Raw genomic sequence first — 17,485 nt, forward strand, 5'->3', positions numbered from 1 at the left:
TGTCTAACTAACTAGATCATGTTGACCATCATGGGAAAATATAGACACTTTATGACAACCACTCATGTATTAAAACTCATACATCTTACTGATCTCATGATTCATATTCAACAGAATTAGTCAGTATCTAAAAACAATGAAACACTTGAAAAACTTGACCTGAAGTTCAGCAAGTTATATGCTCTTTATAAAAAATTTAGCTCAGAGCCTCAGACATATGGAGATTCAGCATCTTGGAAGAATGACACATCACAAATGACATGGGGATTCAATCCAGAACATACTAGTAGGTACAGCATTTACCCAAAAACCTTAAGCCTAGCAGTATCAGCTGATTTGTAATTGGACATTTAACTGAAGTCTGGGAAGAAGATAAATAAATGGCTGCAATGAGAATTTTGTGTTTATTTAGTTTATCTGCCACAGCAAAGATATACAGTGCATGCAGATTGTCCGCAAATACTAACGCATGATCCATAATTTCTCACAGTTCTCACTTATTCCTAAGATCTGAACAATAAAGCTAATTCATGCATGTATGTCTACCTTGATATCACTCCCACGAAAGATTATGTACTCGTAGATTTTGTCGCTAGCAGGAATTTGTGGACCATCCTCCTTTCGTCCTTCAGTTCCAAATGATTGCACTACCAAGACAAAATAGAAATTAACAATCAATGGGAGTTATTTCAGAAACATATAAAATCTTGCAGACAAGAGTAGTAACAAGCATAAAATAATTTTGCAAAATTATAATTTTCCAAGATTATGACTGACACATATTCTAATATTGAAGACAGTTGAATTATAAGGAACTAATAGAGCAGAGCTATTATGGAAATATTGGACATTTTTTCTCAATGATAAATTGATAATGGAAAGGGACTCTTAGTATGCAAATATGGTGCCAATAGACCTCTTCCAAGGAATGCAATATTATGAAAAGTATCAACAAAGTACGCAACAAGCCTTGCAATTGTCGGGGATCTTTATAGAAATCCAAACAAATGACTGTCCATTGCAAGAATATAACACCTTAAGCATAATTATGAATAGAAAAGCTGAAATAACATGCCCAGTTCCAGACATCTGTAAAAGATGCAGCCTACATGTCTTGACCAAAAAAAAAAAGAAACTGACATGGGTAGGAGAAGCTTATTGGAAAAGTAGATGGCAAGCAAGTCCCATGTGCAAATTCTCAGGCAACGATATAAAGATCGGGACTGTGTTGTAAATCATAGAGGGTGTTATATCAGATCATCAGCCAAAATGTGGTTCATAGGAGATTTTTTTTATTGTCTTCAAAATTTTAAAAATATAAAAGAAATGTCTATTGAAAAAATGCATCAATTGTAAAGTAGATTAATGAAGAATAGAAAAGTGATAAATATAAGAAGTCTAGTTTCCACCATCATAAGCCCATATATGGAATGTCCGGGAAATGAGACATCATGTCTGGTCATTCAAGATATTTATATATTACATACTAATTCAATTATCCTTTAGGATAGAATATTTTAAACAATAAATGTTGCAATTCCAAAATGTAGATTGGACCCATGGCCTTTCGTTAAGAGTCCACCGCACAGTAGGACTCTGAGTTTTCGTATTTCATAGTTCCTCAAAGAAACTTTCCAACAAGAATAAAGAACCAGAGATCAAGATCCGCTGTGCCAGAACTAGATCCCATGCCGGTCGGCCAACATTATAATTCGGTACACCCCTATACCATTCCATATCCGGCCCGAACTGATACGGCAAAGAAAAAGTAGGAGAGAGAACCAAAGAGGAAGAGAGAGGGGGGGAGGGAGGTAGAGCGAGATGGCGGAGACAATGATGGTAGCCACTGGAGGAAAGCGAAGGCCCTCGGATGACTAGAGGAGCGGGGCACTCCGAACCAAAAGAGGAAGGGGGGAGAAAGAGAGGGGGGAAGGGAGGGAGAGGGAGGGAAGGGGAAGGAGGAGAGGCCACGGAGGCCCGAATCCTCCTCCCCGCCTTCCACCAATCAAAACAGGGGTGATCGCAATTTTAAATTTTTTTTTTGCCGACTTCACTATTTGTTGGCAAAATAAAAATAGTTCACTGAACTTGGCAACGCGTTGCTGACTTCATCCGTGCCTCAAACAAATATGAAATAGGGGCTTCCGCCCGTGTTTTGATCAGCCAAATCCAGCCTCCGAAGGCTCTATCTCCCTAGAGCTATCAATTTGGGTTGGACCCGTCGGGTTGGCCCGCCCCACCATGTAAATGAGACAAGTTGGGTTTATATTTTAGCAACCCATTTAAAATCGGAGCAAATGACTCGCCCGTTTGGGTTGGTGGGTCGGCGGGTCAGAGCGGGCTGGCCCGCCTATTTTATTTAGTAAAAAAAAATATTACCAAATCTCCTTGAGGCCTTGACCCTTGTTTAGTTATCCGCCTACTTTGTTTAGTAAAAAAATTACCAACCCTCCAGAGATCGTGGAGGGGATGTAGAGAGGAGAGGGAAGGGTTAACATTTTTTTTTGGGGAGGAGGGAATTTTAGCGGGTTGGCCTGTTTAACCCGCAGCTCATGACAGGTCCGGTCGGGTCGGGTCAAGTTGGAGTTTTTCCAACCCGTCAGTTAAACGGATCAGGCCGTCCCGTCCCGTTTAGAGATGGGTCGGGGTGGATCGGCCCGTCTTGATAGCTCTATATCTCCCTCTGCCCTCTCCTTCCCTCTCCATCTCTCTCTCTGTCTCTTTTCCTTCTCCCTCCCCCCTCCTCGTCGGCCCTCCAGCGAGCGCAATGGCCCTCCAAAGACAGATCTCTCCCCCTCTCCCTCTTCTTCCCTCTCCCCTCCTCTCTCTCTCTTGTCCTCTCTTTCCTTCTTCCTCCTGCCAACATTTCAAATTTCATGCCAGAACCATACCGATAGGCTATCGATATGATTCGGCACATCCTAAACTGTCCGATTTGTAGCAGTTTGACGAATCTTTCTAAAAATCATTATCCAAGCAAATGATGGGCCCATTTACACAAGGCTTCCTTTTCTGACAAATACATGCAATCCATGTGCCAGATGCTAGTCAGATTTTGATAAAATATTGTAAGTGACAAACAAGTACCTTAAAATTTAAAAAAAAATGGACTTCCCTATATTTCCATATATAAATAGCATGATAAGTTCTATCTTATGATCCAAAGTACTAATCTAGACATTATGATCATGATCAATCCCAATAATAAGATGCCAGGTTTCAAAAATCGGTACTAAGACCAATACCGATTTCTTATCGATACGGTACGGTACCGAGTACCATATCGTACTGAGTGTCCGTATAGTGTGGCATACCGGTTTCGTACCGGTACACCGCAAAAAGTTTTTTTTAATTTTTTTTTCAGTTGATTTTGATTTCAAATAAATTTTTTATTAATTTTTAAATTATTTTATATCCAAAACAATGTCTATTTATGTTATATAACAATTTTATCATCCAGAAAAAAAAGTCTAAAACAATGCATTAAATATATCTAAAGTACAAAATTATAAATTATAAAAAATAATATACTAATCTCAAGATCTTTACTGATCTAATCTCTTATTGAGTGTCTGTGACATTCGTGGATATCTAGATCATCTGCATACTCCGGAGGAACATCAGTCCATCCCTCTAACCAAGTAACATCGTACTCCTGAATATTCATCCCATAAGGTATCCTCTCTGAATTGTAGGATATCTCAGATCTCTCACTCAAACTCTGACTCTGAGAGGTATCTTCGAGATGATGATATAACTGTGGAGGGATCCATCCAAATATACCAGCAGTAAAATTCAATCCGTAAGATGCTCCAGACTGCATAGGATAGTAGCCACTGAAAGACAATGTCTCGAATACACCATATCCATATGGATCATAAACTGCCTGCGGGTGATAGAATGTATAATGCAAGGATGATCCAGATACATCCATGGATCCTACTTTACGTGCAAAATCATCTACAGCTGCATCATGTACCAGACGATCTCTAAGAGTCCGTCGCCTATATGAAATCGTATCCTTGCAGGGTCTATCAGCTCGTGCACCATGGTCCCTATCTTGTGTGACATGGATAAATTGGGACTTATCGATAAATCGAATACCAACCTACAACAGCATCTCATGAATAGTGATCTCTTATCCTCCAGTTACTCCCTGATCATCAGATCCATGACTACTATCATCACTCTCACTGTCGCTGGTCTCCGAATCTGAATCAGCTGACTCCTGCACTCTCGAGGATACTGCAACTATCTTTTCAAAAAATTGGTCTTTTCGAGCTCTCTTGATGCCCCTCTGTGACTGACTTTACTGTATCTGGGAGGATGGATGTCTTCTTCCTGCTTGAGATGACCAACTTCGTCTCAACAATTCTCGCTCATACATCTGGGAAGATGTCTCGGACATGGAGTCACGTGATGAATGACACCCCGTATGATCGGTTTAGTGCGGTTCGGATGATTTTTTAAATTTTTGACCCGAACCAGACTGGTTCCCCGCCAGTTCAGTTCAATACAGAGTATACCAACCAATTCGGACCAATACGGAATATACTGATAAGATGATATCCAAATTGTTTAGTGCTTCATTTGGATCGTAAAATCTTAACAACAATATTCTCAAGCACCATCTAACAAGAGAAATAGTTTCCAACAACTATCTTCGATTGGTTTTATTGGAAAGTGTCCAATAAAGTTTTATTGCCATCATTTCTTCTTATTGTATGTCTGAAGATAAGAATAAAAGTAATTATTATGTTAAGAATATTATTCTTTTAAGAAAAAAAAATCTGAAATGCGTCCATCTTTCCATATAATTAAGTTGCCATCAATTTGGGAGATTTTTTCCAATCTTAATCTGCACAAAATTTGTTGAACTTGTTCCTTAACTTGGTAAAAGAAGTGCTATGCTTGATATTATGCAGCTCAATATTGGAAAGACTTTCTGAATTAGAAGTAAAAATTTTAAACTACTACTTTTTGCAATAAAGGCACGGCATGCATAAATTACAGGGTTTATGCTTCATATGCTTAGCATAAGGAGCATTTGCACAGTTAACTGTTAGAAATATTGAGAGGCAAAAAAAATGACTTTTCCATGTAATGTACACATGCATTATATCAGAAACAAAGAATTTTAATATTTTAATTCAAAATGAAAATAAAAAACAGTAGAGGACCAATAGCTGTTGGTTCATCTGGTTGGGACCCCTCTCCAAAGGAATTGCATTTGGGGGTTCAAACATTGATCGTGGCACAAATACCACTATATTGCTAAAAAAAGAAAAAAAAATAGTAGAGCTTTAGAATTTTTGCCAATTTTTGTTTTAAATACAAAGAAGGAAAGCTCTATTTCTTCACCCTCACCCCAGGACTCTCTCTCTCTCTCATTCACCCTTCCACACCTCTCTCCCTAACCCAACCTACCAGCAATAAAGGAGAATCAAAGGGTGATGTAGGTTCGAGGCAATGAAACTGGCAAAAGATAAATTGCATATTTGGTGTCGATCAAGTTAGGAATGGGCAATGGCACTTGCTATCAAGATAGTGGATGTGATTTGGAGAGAAGCAAAAGGAGGAGGAGACAGAGAAAATGGGAAGGGGGAGAGGAGAGGAGATGGGGAAAGAGGGAACAGGGGAAGGGGCATATAAGTTAGGTTATGTAACAACTTTACAACTATTAGGCAAGCTTAGCTATTTCACACAAAATTAAATCATATTTAGAATTCCAAGTAGGGGTGGCCAAAATTGGACACGACCCAACCCCACCTGGGGCAGGTTTGGGTCAAGGGTTTTTAGTTAGGGAGGTGTATGGTTCAAATTTTCCAACCCAAACTTTAAATGGGTCAGGCATGTGTCAAAGCTTTGATCCGACTTGGGTTCTATTTGGGTTGAAATAGTTTAGATTGGGTTGAATAATGATCTTAGATAAGAATTTTTGAGTGATTGGTTTCCTTTGCTTGATACTAGTTGTTTGTGTTATTTGGAAATTAGCTGGTAAGAATTATAGCCATTGAATTTGATAGGTTTGATTAGGTTTATTAGGGATTGAGTCTCGCATAATAGATTAGGGTCAAATTGGTGGCCCAAAATGACCCGTGGGTGGGCATGGACTGAGAGGTCTCGACGTGATGTCAGGTCAGATCAAGTCAGGTGTGGGTCAAGGTTTTGTATACCAAGTAAGATTAGGTCATGCCAAGACAAGCTATACCTAATCCAAAACTATTTTTAACCTAAAAGAATGATCTAACTCATCCCAAAGCAGATTGCCTTGACCAAACTCAGCGCAATTAAAGCTTGGCCTGAGTTTGATTACCAGCCATAAATACTGACTTTAATACTTCTTTTACAGAATGCCACAGGCCTTAGACTAGTTAGTAATGATTCCATCAATTTATCTAAGAATTTCAATTTGGTGTAGTATTATTCTTTCAAAGGGATACATTCCACTGACTAGAAAATTAAAGTTTCTACGCGAATACTTGGAAGGTTTACCATCATATGTTTAAAAGAGTCCCAATATCCACCAATAGCAATTTAATGACTGTCAATTACCATCATTATATCAAAGAACCATTATGTTCTTTGAAGATGAACAAGATTTTGTCTACCAAAACTATAAAAAGCAAAATTTTATAGTAAAGGTAGCCGACAACTTCTGCCAATAACTTTCCTCTGAAAACTTCTTGCTTGCATTTGTTTGGAACCTTGCATCAGCCTTGTTTATTTCTCGATAGAAATTGAAAGTAAATGCCCCTTGCCAACAAAAGCTTAAAAGAAATGTTTCCTTAGCAATAAGCGTTAGCCAATAGCAATGAATCAGAAGTTGCTAAAGAATTATACGAGAACTAACTCACTGATCAAACATGAGGAAGGATACACACTTACATGATCATCTTTCTTAGCTTCCCATTAAGATATTTTACTACTACTCCAAATAAAATTAAGGAATATTTTGCTCCTTTCCCAATCCACCTATTGTCAAACCATCATTCCACCTAGATGTATAATAAACTGGAGACTATATGTGAATGCAGGATACCTGATAAACTTGTCTTAGAAAAGCAAAGAGTAGGGTAGATAAAGTAGAGATATCCTTTTCCAATGTTGTGCAGTCACCAATCCAAGTAAAGGTTAATATAAAAATTCTACAAGATAATAATGTAACAAGGCCACCAAAGTCGCATCAATTGATATGATTCAAGAGTTAAAGGACCTTTCCACATATGAAGCATTTCTTTCATTTTCATCAACCACTTAAGCACCGTGTACAATATTGAGAAGGTGAATCTGAGAATAGAAGAGAATAGAGACCATAAATCCAGATGGCAGTTGTTTGTGCATCATTTTTTTGGGTATTAATGCAAAAAGAGAATTATATGCTTTAGAGAGCCAGGACGAGATTACAGATATAGATTTCATTGATTTTATTTTTATTTTTAAATATGTTGGTTAATTTGTTAAATAACATAACTAGTTATTTATTTCTTATCCTTTTCTTTCTATTATGTTACCTCACATATTCATGCAAAGATATAGTTTTTCCTTTTCGTCGACATTTCTTAAACATGTCAACTTTTTTTTTTAAATGCACATAAGGTTCCGTCTCTGACAGGTCTACTTTCAGTGACTAAAGAGGTTGAACACCAAGACATCTCATGCATAGGATTTTGTAATCTCAGATTTAAAAGTTGGATATCCTGACATATAACCAAAAAAAAGGAAACATAGTAACATTAGCATTTCTAATATCAGCGAGTGCTTAAAAAGGTTAAAATTGTTACACAAAAAAAAAAAAAAAGAGAGAGAGAAATTGTTTATTAAAAACAAAAACTTGCACAAGGACAAAATCAATAAAAGCATAGACTAAGACCAAAAAAAAAAAGGAGACAAAACTGAGCATGCAGATTTTCACCTACTGTTGATTTGTTTCCAAAGGTTTGTTATGGCAAGAGTGCAAGATCTAGTGGAGTATCTTGAACTAGAAGAACCTCGAACAGAACAAATTTCAAAGAGGACAAGTGCATAACCAGGTGTCACTTCTGCATCCCTTAAGCCCTATAACCCCAAAAAGGCAGATAACAAATTTGCTTGCATGGAGAATGGCATAGCCAAGCACGAGGCCAGAGTGCTTTGACTTGCTCTGGCAACAGAACAGTGGAATTGTTAGGAAAAAGAAAAAAAGAAGTATCTCAAAAAGAAAAAGCTCCAATACCACTCCAAATACAGAAGTTATTGCCATATGAAGGTACGGAGAAAAGAAGAGGTGTCCTACTTTGTAAATTGGTCCTCGATGCATTGATGTGCAAAATATATCCATATGCCATAATTCAATCTTAGCATAATGCAGTGATTCAGACGAAAAATATATCTAATTGAACAATTAAAACCCTGCATAAAAGCTAATGTTTCCACAAAAGGAAAAAAAAAAACGCACCATTAAATTATGTATAAGTCCATGCTTAGTTATATGCCGATCTCATTAAAGATCCATGCCACATAAAACTCCAAAAGGACTTTATTATATTCTTAAGACAGTGTAACATGAAAAGAATTCCATCATGAAGAAGAATTGCATCACCAAGAAAAGGCCAACCAAGCAAAACCTTGAGAAAGAAAGAAACACGTACAATAGAACAAGGAGAAAAACTCTACAGACTCGAGAATTAAGTTAGAATAAGAAAATATTACAAACATATGAAGAACCGCCATTCCAAAAACCCGTGAAGGGAGAAAAACCGAAAACAAAATTTAAGGGAAAACAATAAAAAATAAACAAAAAATTAAAAAAAGTACTGAACCGATGAATATGAGAAGGAAATAAGTGTGAATTAGCAAAAACAACAACTGAATCCCCTGCAGATGATAACAAAACAACCAAGACATGGTGACACAAGCAACATCCACGTCCAAGAACACCTTGAATAGAAACCAATAAGCCAAAACCCCAGAAAAAATACCTCAAGAATTCCACTTTACACTAAAATTGACCGGAAAAACCACAAGAAACCCCCATAAACCTAAAGAACCCAGCCGAGAAGAAAGACAGTCGCTACCGTTACGCAATCCTATGCTGGATTCCTCGATGTTGATATTGTAAAGGATGCCCTCGTATCTGATCTCGCTCTTGGAAGTCAGGCTGATGAGGCTCCCGATGTAGGAATCGGCCGAGGGCCCCGATCTCGAGCTCTCTGCGGCCATGGCCTTCGCTCTCGCGCGGCACCGATGCGAGCCGCCGAGATTCGAGCGGTTTATATACAGGGAGGGAGAGGAGGGGAGAGGGAGAGACCACCCTAACGAGGTAACGAGGACGAGAAGGGGTGACCGAGAAGATGGGAAGAGAGCAGCCCCCCTCGGTTTTCCCTCTAACTCCGACAGTGGTTTTGACCCCCATCGGGCCTCTTATATATAGGATTCTTGGTGCACGTAACGGGCTTCGCCTGGGAATTGCGAGATATTTTGCTTCTTCGTTTTTCCATCGGGCGGGGTGGAGGAATAAAAATCTAGGTTTTTTTTTGTGGTGGGGGGGATGAAAACCTAGGTTTTTTCCTTTACTATTCTCTCAGATCCACCATGGTCTTTTTACTTGTAGTCTTTGAGCAGTATATTTCTAACAAAAAATTACCTAGAATTTATGAAAATTAAATTAATATGATTGAAAGGATTAGATTAGCATTGAGCCCCTTCGAGTCAGTTCTTGCATCTTTAGATGCACATGCTTCAAAACATAGTTCATCAAAAGAGGAAAAAAAAATAGTTAGATAGTGATAAACTTGTGTTGCAAGTGAAGATACTTATTACCCAAAAAAAAAGTGAAGGCACTACTCATCTAGAGGATTTCATTATATAATTACTGGTCTTATTAATTAAATTTTTATCTATGATATTAGATTTATTATGACATATTTTTTTGAATAAAATCATCCCTGCAATGGTAGTTTTGTGATAGTTAAGGGATAAAATTATTTCCATGATGATCCACCTTCTTGTCACCATATAAAGGACCTTCATTGGTTTGTGAAAAAATAAAATGTTTATAAAGTTCAAAAAAATCAACCTATATTTTATGAAAATAATAATTACTATCCAAAAAAATGATGGAGAAAAGTGATTATAGAGACCACTTATAAGTTAATATTATATCAATTCAGTCAACTGACATTAATAAGAGGCCATTTTGCAACTTGAAAAGCCTTATCGATGCATGTTAAATACCATTTACATCTATGACCCCCTATAAGTAAATTGGGATATCTTTTGAAAACCTAATCTTTGATTCTATTAAGTTCATTATATTTTTATTTGAGAAAAATATTTTATTGTAATTCTTAAATATGCATAAAAATTCTTCAACCTATTTATATTGGATGAACATAATTTTTCATGTTTTTTCTAAAAAAAAGAATGATAGAGACTACTTATAAGTTAATATTACATCAATTCAATCAACTGACATTAATAAGAGACCATTTTGTAACTTAAAAAGCCTTATCGCCACATGTTAAAGACCTCTTACATCTAAGACCCCCTATAAGTAAATTGGGATATCTTTTGAAAATCTAATCTCTGATTCGATTGAGCTCATTATATTTTTATTTTAGGAAAATATTTTATTGCAATTCTTAAATGTGCATGAAAATTCTTCAAACTATTTATATTGGCTGAACATAATTTTTCATGTTTTTTCTAAAAAAAAGGAATAAGAGAGTGAAAGAACCCTACCAGTTACCATCCATCATATCGACTATGAATTTGGATTTTTTTTATCTATTTGGTTTTCAATTATTGATTTCATCATAAAAAAAATCTTAAACAATTTAAAAGGTTTTTAATTTTATTTTGAATTTTAATTTAATACAATCCGATCATTCAAATTATAAATTAGTTCAATTTAGATCCTAACCATAAATTCTGTTCACTTATCGCGAAGAAATTGTCACATAATGTCATGTAAGTATCATCCATTTTTGCCATATAAGTTTATTACTAGACATCATATGACAATTCTATCTAGATAAATGGATAGAATTCATAATCATAGTTCAAATTAAACTAATTTGAAATTTAGATGTACCAAATTTAAGTTCAAAATGAAATTGAAAAATTCAAATAATTTAAATTTTTTTCATGTCTTGACCATTGTAGCTGTATTTCACTCTATTTCCCCCTTCATTTTTTGTGGAAGCTGTAGAATTATATAATTATGACACAGTGCTTACCATTCATCTACTTATGTTGTAGAGAGTGGCTATTGGCTGGATCAAATCGGCTGCTCAGCCAATAGATCAATCCAACGATGAAGCAGCATGCCCAATAATAGATGAAAAAGTAAAAGAATATAACATACGTGTTTGTCGCTTCTCCACCGGTCTTGTCAACCATCTCAGCGTTTGCAACCACCAGAAAAACTATTGACATTAGGCTGACGGTCTACAGAAGTTATTTTTTACCAAAACTAACGGCTGTTTGCTGGGTGCTTCTGAAAAGAGTACCAGACGGGCGTAGCCGCTCTCCGAGTTTACGACCGACCCGAAGCACTGGGGTTTCAGAAGGGGTTTAAGCCAAGAAGAAAGAAGACCGGAAAGAAACTCCTCCCATGGCGTCTTCTTCCTCCTCCTTCGCCTCCCTCTCGCGGCGTCTCCTCTGTCGCCCTCTCCTCCCCCGCCCCTTCCTCTCCTCCTCTCGCTTCTTCTCCACTCCCCTTGTCGGCGACGAGCCCGACTCCGACGATTTCCGTCCCGATGCCGACCAATCCACTCAGTCTTCCTCCTCCTCCCCCCGCGCAACCCCTCAGCAGCGCCTTCAATTCGAGCACCCCCTCGAGAACGGCCTCGACCCTGGGGTCTACAAGGTAAATCCGAAACCGAATCCAGCCCCATTAGATCGGGCAAGTTTGAAATTTTACGGGTTTTTCTTGATCGAGAGTTTTCTTGTGGGTGATTTTGAAGGCTATATTGATCGGCAAGGTCGGGCAGAGACCGGTCCAGAAGCAGCTGAAGAGCGGGCGAGTGGTGGTGCTGTTTTCCCTTGGGACGGGTGGGATTCGGAACAACCGGCGGCCGCTCGAAAACGAGGACCCGAGGGAGTATGCCGACCGTTGCGCCGTGCAGTGGCACCGGGTCTGCGTGTACCCGGACCGCCTCGGAAACCTCGCCGTCAAACACGTCTTGCCTGGGTTAGTGCCGGTCTCTTCAAACCCCCTTTTTTGACATTATTCTACCAAGAACTTTTCCTTCTTTTTAGGTTAAATTGTTTTGAAATTACAATTACAACTCTCTGCAACGAGGAATCGATCCCATTTAGTAGAGATGTAATTTCTACAGAATACCAAATAAAGTTGATGTTGTATTTATAATATTTAGTCATGTGATAACGCTCAATGAATATTTAGTTAATATAAGAACGTTGTAGACAATCATCTTAAAGTTGCTATTGAAAGTTTTTGTCAATTTCAACTAATCGTAACCATTTTTTTTTTTTGGTACTGAAAAAAATGCATTCTTACATTTATAGCTATGATTCAAACTAATTGTTAGTCATTTAAGTTATATTTAGTAATATATTGGCAAAAGTCATGTTTGTTTTGTTGTATTCTGTATGGAACAATTGTAGCAGATACATGTAAACTGAAAAAATAGTTTGTCTGTAGTGCTGTCAGTTAGACATAAGAGATTATTATGGAAACACCCCAAGTTTCATACAGCAAAGGAAACAAATTGTTCTTCTATTGATTTAATCTTTTTATTTCCAATCAACAATAAAATTGTAACCATATTGATTAATCCTCATAAGTTAGTGGCCTTCTTGATAGTTAGTTTGCTTTTGAATACATTTTTTTACAAACTATTTTTTAATTTTTTTTATCTACAGAGCTATTTTAGAATGTTTGAAAAATATTTATACTGGAAAATTTCTTTCCCTAAATTTTTGTTTTCTGTTTCCACAGCTGCCCCAACATCTGCCTGCTATCAGTTCCTCTTATTATTGTTGATCTAGTAAATCTGAGTTCATCCTTAGCCTGTGAACTTTTTCTTTTCTTTCATTTGGAATTCATTAGATAATGTCTAATCAATTTCTGTCTTGAACCAACTAGGCCATCTTGTTTACCCATCTTGGAAAAAGTTGTATGTTTTGGCGGTTGTGTGGTTAAGTTGTAGAATTCTCCATGCTTTTCAACTTATATTCTACCATAGGTCTTTGAAACTCTCATGGAGTTGTTGGCATGCACCATGAAGATGCTCTTTGTACCAAAGAATGCTTTGTTGAATTTCAGTATTCGTGGAAGCAGTGATGATATGTCTCTTTCTTTTTCACATCATACTTGGTAAATTGGATGGAATTAATTGTTGTGGATGTGTATATGCATATTCTGCTGCTCAAATCTGCTGTATGATTACATTGCGAATGCTACTATAGACAAGATTGTCCGTCAACTGTTTTTTAATGGTTGGGAACTGCCCATTCTTCTTTCTTTGAATGGTCCACCTCTTGTTTTGAAATTTATTTTCAGTGGAATTTTAAATGATCTGCATTTCTTTTTTTTTCTTCCTTTTTTTAAAAAAAAAATATTTCATTGCTTTTGCTCACTGTAAACATGAGATTGGTTCTTAAGACCACATGGAGTGAATCGAATCTTTTAGGCTAAGTCCTAGTTGTATAAATTTCATGGCATATACTAAATCTTATTATACTTGCTTTTGAGTGCATGATTTTTATTTTAGTTTGACTGCTTTACATCCATTGGTGTGCATAATATGTGCGTAAACTTGTATTCAATTCCTTAATCCAACTTACTGGTTTGGATACATGATTTTCCAATCCTTTGATTTGGCTTCTTGAAATTTTGTTGCTTGATATGAGATGCATTTGAAAAATTGTGTCTTAGTTCTGCCTTTTGTTCTTTTATTCACTACTCAGTATTCTCTAATCCAAATAATGTGGGTCTACTTTTGTTTATTAATGTTTTTTTTCTTTTGTATTGCAGATCTATTTTATATTTAGAAGGCAATCTGGAGACCAAAGTATTTAGTGATCCAATAACCGGACTCGTTAGGCGCATAAGAGAAATTGCTATCCGCCGAGACGGTAATGCTACCTGCTTTGTATGCTGTTCAAATCACAAGGGTTAAATAGTTCTACTAAATCTACATAATGCAGCATGGTTATGTTCAGGTTTTCATCTGTTTTCCCCTGCTGTACCAGTTTGCTAATTAATAAATGGTGCTAGAAAGGCTGCTAAAAATAAGAAAAACTGATATATGAAACCCTTATTTCCTGATACCTACATATCTTGCATCAGTTCAATGCAGAGTTTGAACTTCTACACTATAAACATAGATTAACAAGACAGCCAGATTGTACCCATAATTAAGTTCTATTCTTCAAATCAATAGCACACCTGACACCTTTTGTACCAAAAAAAGAGCATATAAAAGCTAAAATCACACCTTTTGTACTTTCTGTATGACTCTCATATGTGCTGCATATTGATTCTAATAATGCTTCATGAATAGCATCAAAAATTTTTTTTGCCTCACTGTGGGACCATTATGTCCACTGTCAATCTCCTGTTGGTGGTCAGCACTAACAACTACTAAGCAAACAAGTCCTGCTTCCTGTTCGCCGTCTACTTGCTTCCTCGGCATCCACTTTCATAGCCTTATTCTCCAACAAATCACCAATGCAAGACCCCACTCCACCTCCACACCTCCCCGACATTGCCATTGCTGCCTGAAGCCACCACTTTGCCCTAACCCTAACTCCCCTTACTCTCCCCTTCCCCATCCTTTGACCACTCCCTTTGAGGCTCCAACTCCTTTGTGCTTTATCCCCATTTTGTGCAACCCTCCCATTTCTTCATCATGCTTGCGCCTCCCAACATCTGCTGCCAGAACCTAGCTTCTCTCTCTCTTACCCTCTGCCACCAGCTACCATTTGAACCCCACCACTTGACCAGCCCACCCTCCCCCACGGAGGCATCACTGGTTTAGGTAATCATGTTGAATATCAACTAGGTTGGTAGAGCATGATTTTGCTGGTCCATCAGGTCCTTTGGTTGCTTTGGCTGTCCATTTAAGGTATCCGGTCAAATTTAGGCCATCCCCAACCTAAGCTGATCTCGCCCATCTAAATGCATAGCCTGAGTTGTGCATGGGTGAGTAAAACTGTGGGGACATGAAAAGGAGGGTTAACATACATTGAGTAGAAAAGAATCATCTCTAGCTACAGAGGAAGGCAAATGGAAAGGATGGTGCCACAAGCAAATGGGTTCTCTGTGATCTAGGGGTGTATTGGAATGAATCAAATTTGGTGAGAAATATTTACTCTGTGCTTGCTTCAATGCATGTGCATATCATTTTGATTATTGATGTAGTTGGATCTTTTACCTCTTTATCTGTCAAACCAAGTAGTACAGTGTATGTAATTGCATTGATGAAAGTACTTAAATTATTGTAATTGCATTGCTAGGTATGTGTCATGAGTAAATTAGTGGTTGATTTTTCATCCTGTTGGAATATATTCGAAGTCTGCCTGGATTGCAATCTTGTTATTCTGTGGTATCATAGATTTTCGGCAAAATTAATTTTGAAAGACATGAAATGTCTAAATTTAGACTTGAAAGATGAAGAATGGTCAATAGGTGGTACTGATCGCAAGAATTACAGTTAAATATTTGGCTTATGCTTACAAAATGTTCAAGTAGAAATCTGACAAAATTAAGTTCATGAACAGGTCGTCTCATCTTTCTTGGTAAGGGTGGCGATGCCAGCCAATCAGAACAAGCTGCAGTGAGAAGTGTGGGCTACTACTAAGGTGATGTTAAAGATGATCCTGGATAATGCATTGTTGCAGGGATGAAAAGCACAATGCTGCAACTATTCAACATGCGAGAGAAATATCAACATATGATTTTCCAGTTGCAGAATCTGGTGATCAACCATGCAACTATGTGCTCATAGTGTTAGCCTTTGGCTGGGTCAGATGCTTTCAATTGATGATTGTGATTGGCCATAAAAATGCAGGATGTGATGAGTATTTTGCTCCATGAACGCAAGCTAAATTTGATGATTACATTGTCAATCATATCAATCTATCAAATTTACAATTTGGGGAGGCTGGCTTTTGTTTGTTTTGGTTACTCTATCTTTCCATCCAACCTTGTCCAAACATTATTTGAAATGCTTCTTATTCAAAGAATTTTGTTACATTATGAATTCTTATGTATGTTCTCATTTTGTTTGCTCTTTCAGCACAAATTCTGTTGGACCACTATGATGGATTGGCATCTCTCTCTCTCTCATGTGTGTGGTGGGTATGCGTGCATTGCTTGTGTGCCCGTGCACATGTTTGCATTTGTAATCTAACATACACTGGAAGCAAAAAGAGCATTTGCATTTGCTATTAGATTCAATGGTGAAAGTTGCAGAGTGAGTCTGAACTGTTCGGTGTGATCTAAAAAGTTAAAAATGTCTGAAAATGAGACAGACAATAAGATTATCTTTTGGAAACTCCCAGGCTATGTTTCTTTGAATTAAGAGTTACAATGCCATGATATGGTGTGCTGATTTTTTGGATGTACGGATAATAAGTCTCCAAAATATATATTTTAGGTTCATAAGCATTTTAAACCTTGTAGGTCCCTTGTCCTTCATTTTGCATTTCCTATCATTGGATGTTAGTGCAGGTAAAGTTTTGTGAGCTTGGTAGTTTTGCGACCTCTCAACGGTGGTTGACGTAATGTCTATTGGTCCGCTTCATTTTCATTGAAAACGCTAAACTGACCTGAAAAACGGACGAATAACCCTATAGAATCAGGGTTGGTGCCTCTTTATTGGATGAAAGCCATTGTCTGGGTGACAGGGTGCCGACCCTGATTCTTAGGGATAATCTGTGCGCCTTTATATTGGTTTCATTTCAGCACTTGACTGAATCCTGACATGAATGGTGTTCCACAGTTGATGCTATTATAGTTTCAGGTGATATCCGTTTAATTTCCTCGTGGAAATACGAAGATATGACAATGGTGATTTTCTGATATGCAATTTTCCATCTTTATGGCCAACCTTAATGTGAGTGTTTTGCCCCTCCAACACCCCCTCCTCTGCCGATTCAGCTCTATGCGATCCTATAATCCTATCACAAGAATGTATGTTCTTAATCATAGCATACATGATAGTTTGCAAGGAATTATGCAAAAGCGTGCCTACATTTTAGCAAACTGCCATTATCTTAAGACAAAATTTCATTAGTTATAGTTTATAAAGGTGGCTTGATCTTCTTCTCCTCCTCTCTCTCCTTCTCCTTGTTCTTCTTCTCCTCCTCTCTCCTGCTCTTCTTTTTTCTGCTTAGTTAGACCGTAAGCTTATTGAACAGATAAAATTACTCCAGACTTCATAATTCTGCTACAAGAATATCCATTCTTGATCCATCATCATCGCAGTTTTGAATATGGAACATCCTTTGTAAGTGTTGTATTTAAGCTAGC

The 17,485-nt window shown here is 37.5% G+C and overlaps 2 protein-coding genes across 4 annotated transcripts in view; one reads left to right on the forward strand and one right to left on the reverse strand.

Moving 5' to 3' along the window:
- LOC105047653 (protein decapping 5) overlaps positions 1-9,427 on the reverse strand; it is a 26,268-nt gene extending 16,841 nt beyond the window's left edge. The window contains exons 1-3 of one of the 3 annotated variants that reach the window (XM_029265721.2): positions 9,057-9,167; positions 7,217-7,290; positions 547-647 (exon numbers count right to left, since the gene is read on the reverse strand). In XM_029265721.2, the coding sequence (XP_029121554.1) occupies positions 547-647; positions 7,217-7,250 (135 nt within the window). In that variant the 5' untranslated portion in view covers positions 7,251-7,290; positions 9,057-9,167. Of the gene's footprint in view, positions 1-546; positions 648-7,216; positions 7,291-9,056 lie in introns of all 3 variants that reach the window. The other 2 variants (XM_010926691.4, XM_010926682.4) reach the window with 2 other exon arrangements.
- Positions 9,428-11,472: 2,045 nt separating this feature from the next.
- LOC105047680 (single-stranded DNA-binding protein, mitochondrial) lies at positions 11,473-16,205 on the forward strand. The gene is made up of 4 exons (XM_010926723.4): positions 11,473-11,851; positions 11,949-12,175; positions 13,985-14,085; positions 15,733-16,205. Exons 1-4 carry the CDS (start codon positions 11,597-11,599, stop codon positions 15,810-15,812), a joined length of 663 nt encoding a protein of 220 aa, XP_010925025.1. The 5' UTR covers positions 11,473-11,596; the 3' UTR covers positions 15,813-16,205.
- The last annotated feature ends 1,280 nt before the right edge of the window (positions 16,206-17,485 follow it).

Source organism: Elaeis guineensis, chromosome 2 (genome assembly GCF_000442705.2).
Source record: "Elaeis guineensis isolate ETL-2024a chromosome 2, EG11, whole genome shotgun sequence".
NCBI classification, from domain to species: Eukaryota; Viridiplantae; Streptophyta; class Magnoliopsida; order Arecales; family Arecaceae; genus Elaeis; species Elaeis guineensis.